Source organism: Furipterus horrens, unplaced genomic scaffold, assembly GCF_987537825.1.
Source record: "Furipterus horrens unplaced genomic scaffold, mFurHor1.1.pri manual_scaffold_4, whole genome shotgun sequence".
Lineage (NCBI taxonomy): Eukaryota > Metazoa > Chordata > Mammalia > Chiroptera > Furipteridae > Furipterus > Furipterus horrens.
In genome coordinates this window covers 173,712,561-173,714,322 of record NW_028327174.1, presented here as the reverse complement: position 1 = coordinate 173,714,322, position 1,762 = coordinate 173,712,561, and the positions used below count along the sequence as shown (strand labels likewise).

Below are 1,762 nucleotides of genomic sequence, written 5' to 3'. Positions count from 1 at the left end.
AAGAACTGGATCAACTTGGGGTTTTACCTCTCTGAGAATCTAAGAAAGCTCAGATTAAATAACGTTTCAATGCATTTACATTAAAAGAAATAATTCATAGCATTTTCCAGTTGTTAATCATAATGCAGAAGAAAAGACCTCCTTAACTGGGGATTAACTCTGCTGGGTTCAAATTTTATCTCTCTAAACTCTGTTCCAGCTCTGACTTTCTCTGCTTTAAAGAACTAATGACACCTCTACTGTCTCTCTCAGATGTTTTTCTCTTACACACATATGCTCTCCTATTATGTGGCAGGGACTTGGCCGCATATGAGATACCTGGGACTCCTCTCTGGTAAGCCTGATGTACTGCTTTGTACTTTACTGATGACGGAGGTGATATCACATGGAAAATTCCAATAAGACCTCCCCCATGGTAGGATTTATTCTCCTGGGCCTCTCAGCCTACCCAAAGCTGGAGAAAATATTCTTTGTGCTGATCCTGCTGATGTACCTGGTGATCCTGCTGGGCAATGGGCTCCTCATCCTGGTGACTGTCCTTGACTCCAATCTGCACACGCCCATGTACTTCTTCCTGGGGAACCTCTCCTTCCTGGACATCTGCTACACAACCTCCTCAGTCCCTCTGGCCCTGGATGGCTTCCTGACCCCTCAGTAAACCATCTCCGTCTCAGCCTGTGGCGTGCAGATGTTTCTCTCGTTTGCCATGGCAGGGACAGAGTGTGTGCTCCTGAGCATGATGGCATTCGATCGCTACGTGGCCATCTGCAATCCTCTTAGATACCCCATGATCATGAGTAAGGCTGCCTACATGCCCATGGCTGCTGGCTCCTGGGCTATTGGTGGTGCTGCTTCTATGGTACACACAACCTTGACAATTCAGCTGCCCTTCTGTGGGGACAACATCATCAACCACATCACCTGTGAGATCCTGGCTGTCCTGAAGTTGGCCTATGCTGACATCTCCATCAATGTGATCAGCCTGGGGGTGACAAATGTGATCTTCTTGGTGGTCCCAGTTCTATTCATCTCCTTCTCTTATGTGCTCATCGTCATTACCATCCTGAGGATCCCCTCAGCTGAGGGGAGAAAAAAGGCCTTCTCTACCTGCTCTGCCCACCTTACTGTGGTAGTCATATTCTATGGGACCTTATTTTTCATGTATGGGAAGCCCAAGTCTAAGAATGCCCTGGGAGCAGACGAGCAGGACCTTTCAGACAAGCTCATCCCCCTCTTTTATGGGGTGGTGACCCCCATGCTCAACCCCATCATCTACAGCCTCAGGAACAAGGACGTGAAGGCTGCTGTGAGGAACCTTGTGGCTCAGAAACACATCAGCTAGTGATGAAGGAGGGGCCCTCTGTTGCTCTCACTCCTGTGAAAGTAAGGACTCCCGTCATTATAGCTGCCATTTCAAGCCAAATCAAGTTAACTGGAATGGTTTCTCACTCCTAAGCTCATTTTCAGGGAATGCTTAACTTTTGCAAGTGTATATCCTGAATTTTGGTCATTTGTCTGACAGCTTGAGAAGATGCCAGACAATAATACTCTAACTGAATGTATGAAGGCATTCTGGATACATGGTGAAACCAGGGAGACAGGAACCATTCCAGCAAGTTGAATGGCCCTCACTGCGTCTATGCTGTAGAGTGAGTGCAGGAAAGTGAGCTGGCTCTCACGGCAATGTTGCCACCCCAACTAGATTCACCAAGAGAGTCAGAGGAATGCAAAGAAAGTGAAAACTCTTACTTTGGGCTTTTGT

The 1,762-nt window shown here is 47.3% G+C and overlaps 1 protein-coding gene across 1 annotated transcript; it reads left to right on the top strand.

Moving 5' to 3' along the window:
* The first annotated feature begins 385 nt into the window (after positions 1 to 385).
* Positions 386 to 1,342, top strand: OR2S2 (olfactory receptor family 2 subfamily S member 2). Its single transcript, XM_090275909.1, is given in 1 exon segment — positions 386 to 1,342. A coding segment is annotated over 1 exon segment (957 nt).
* The last annotated feature ends 420 nt before the right edge of the window (positions 1,343 to 1,762 follow it).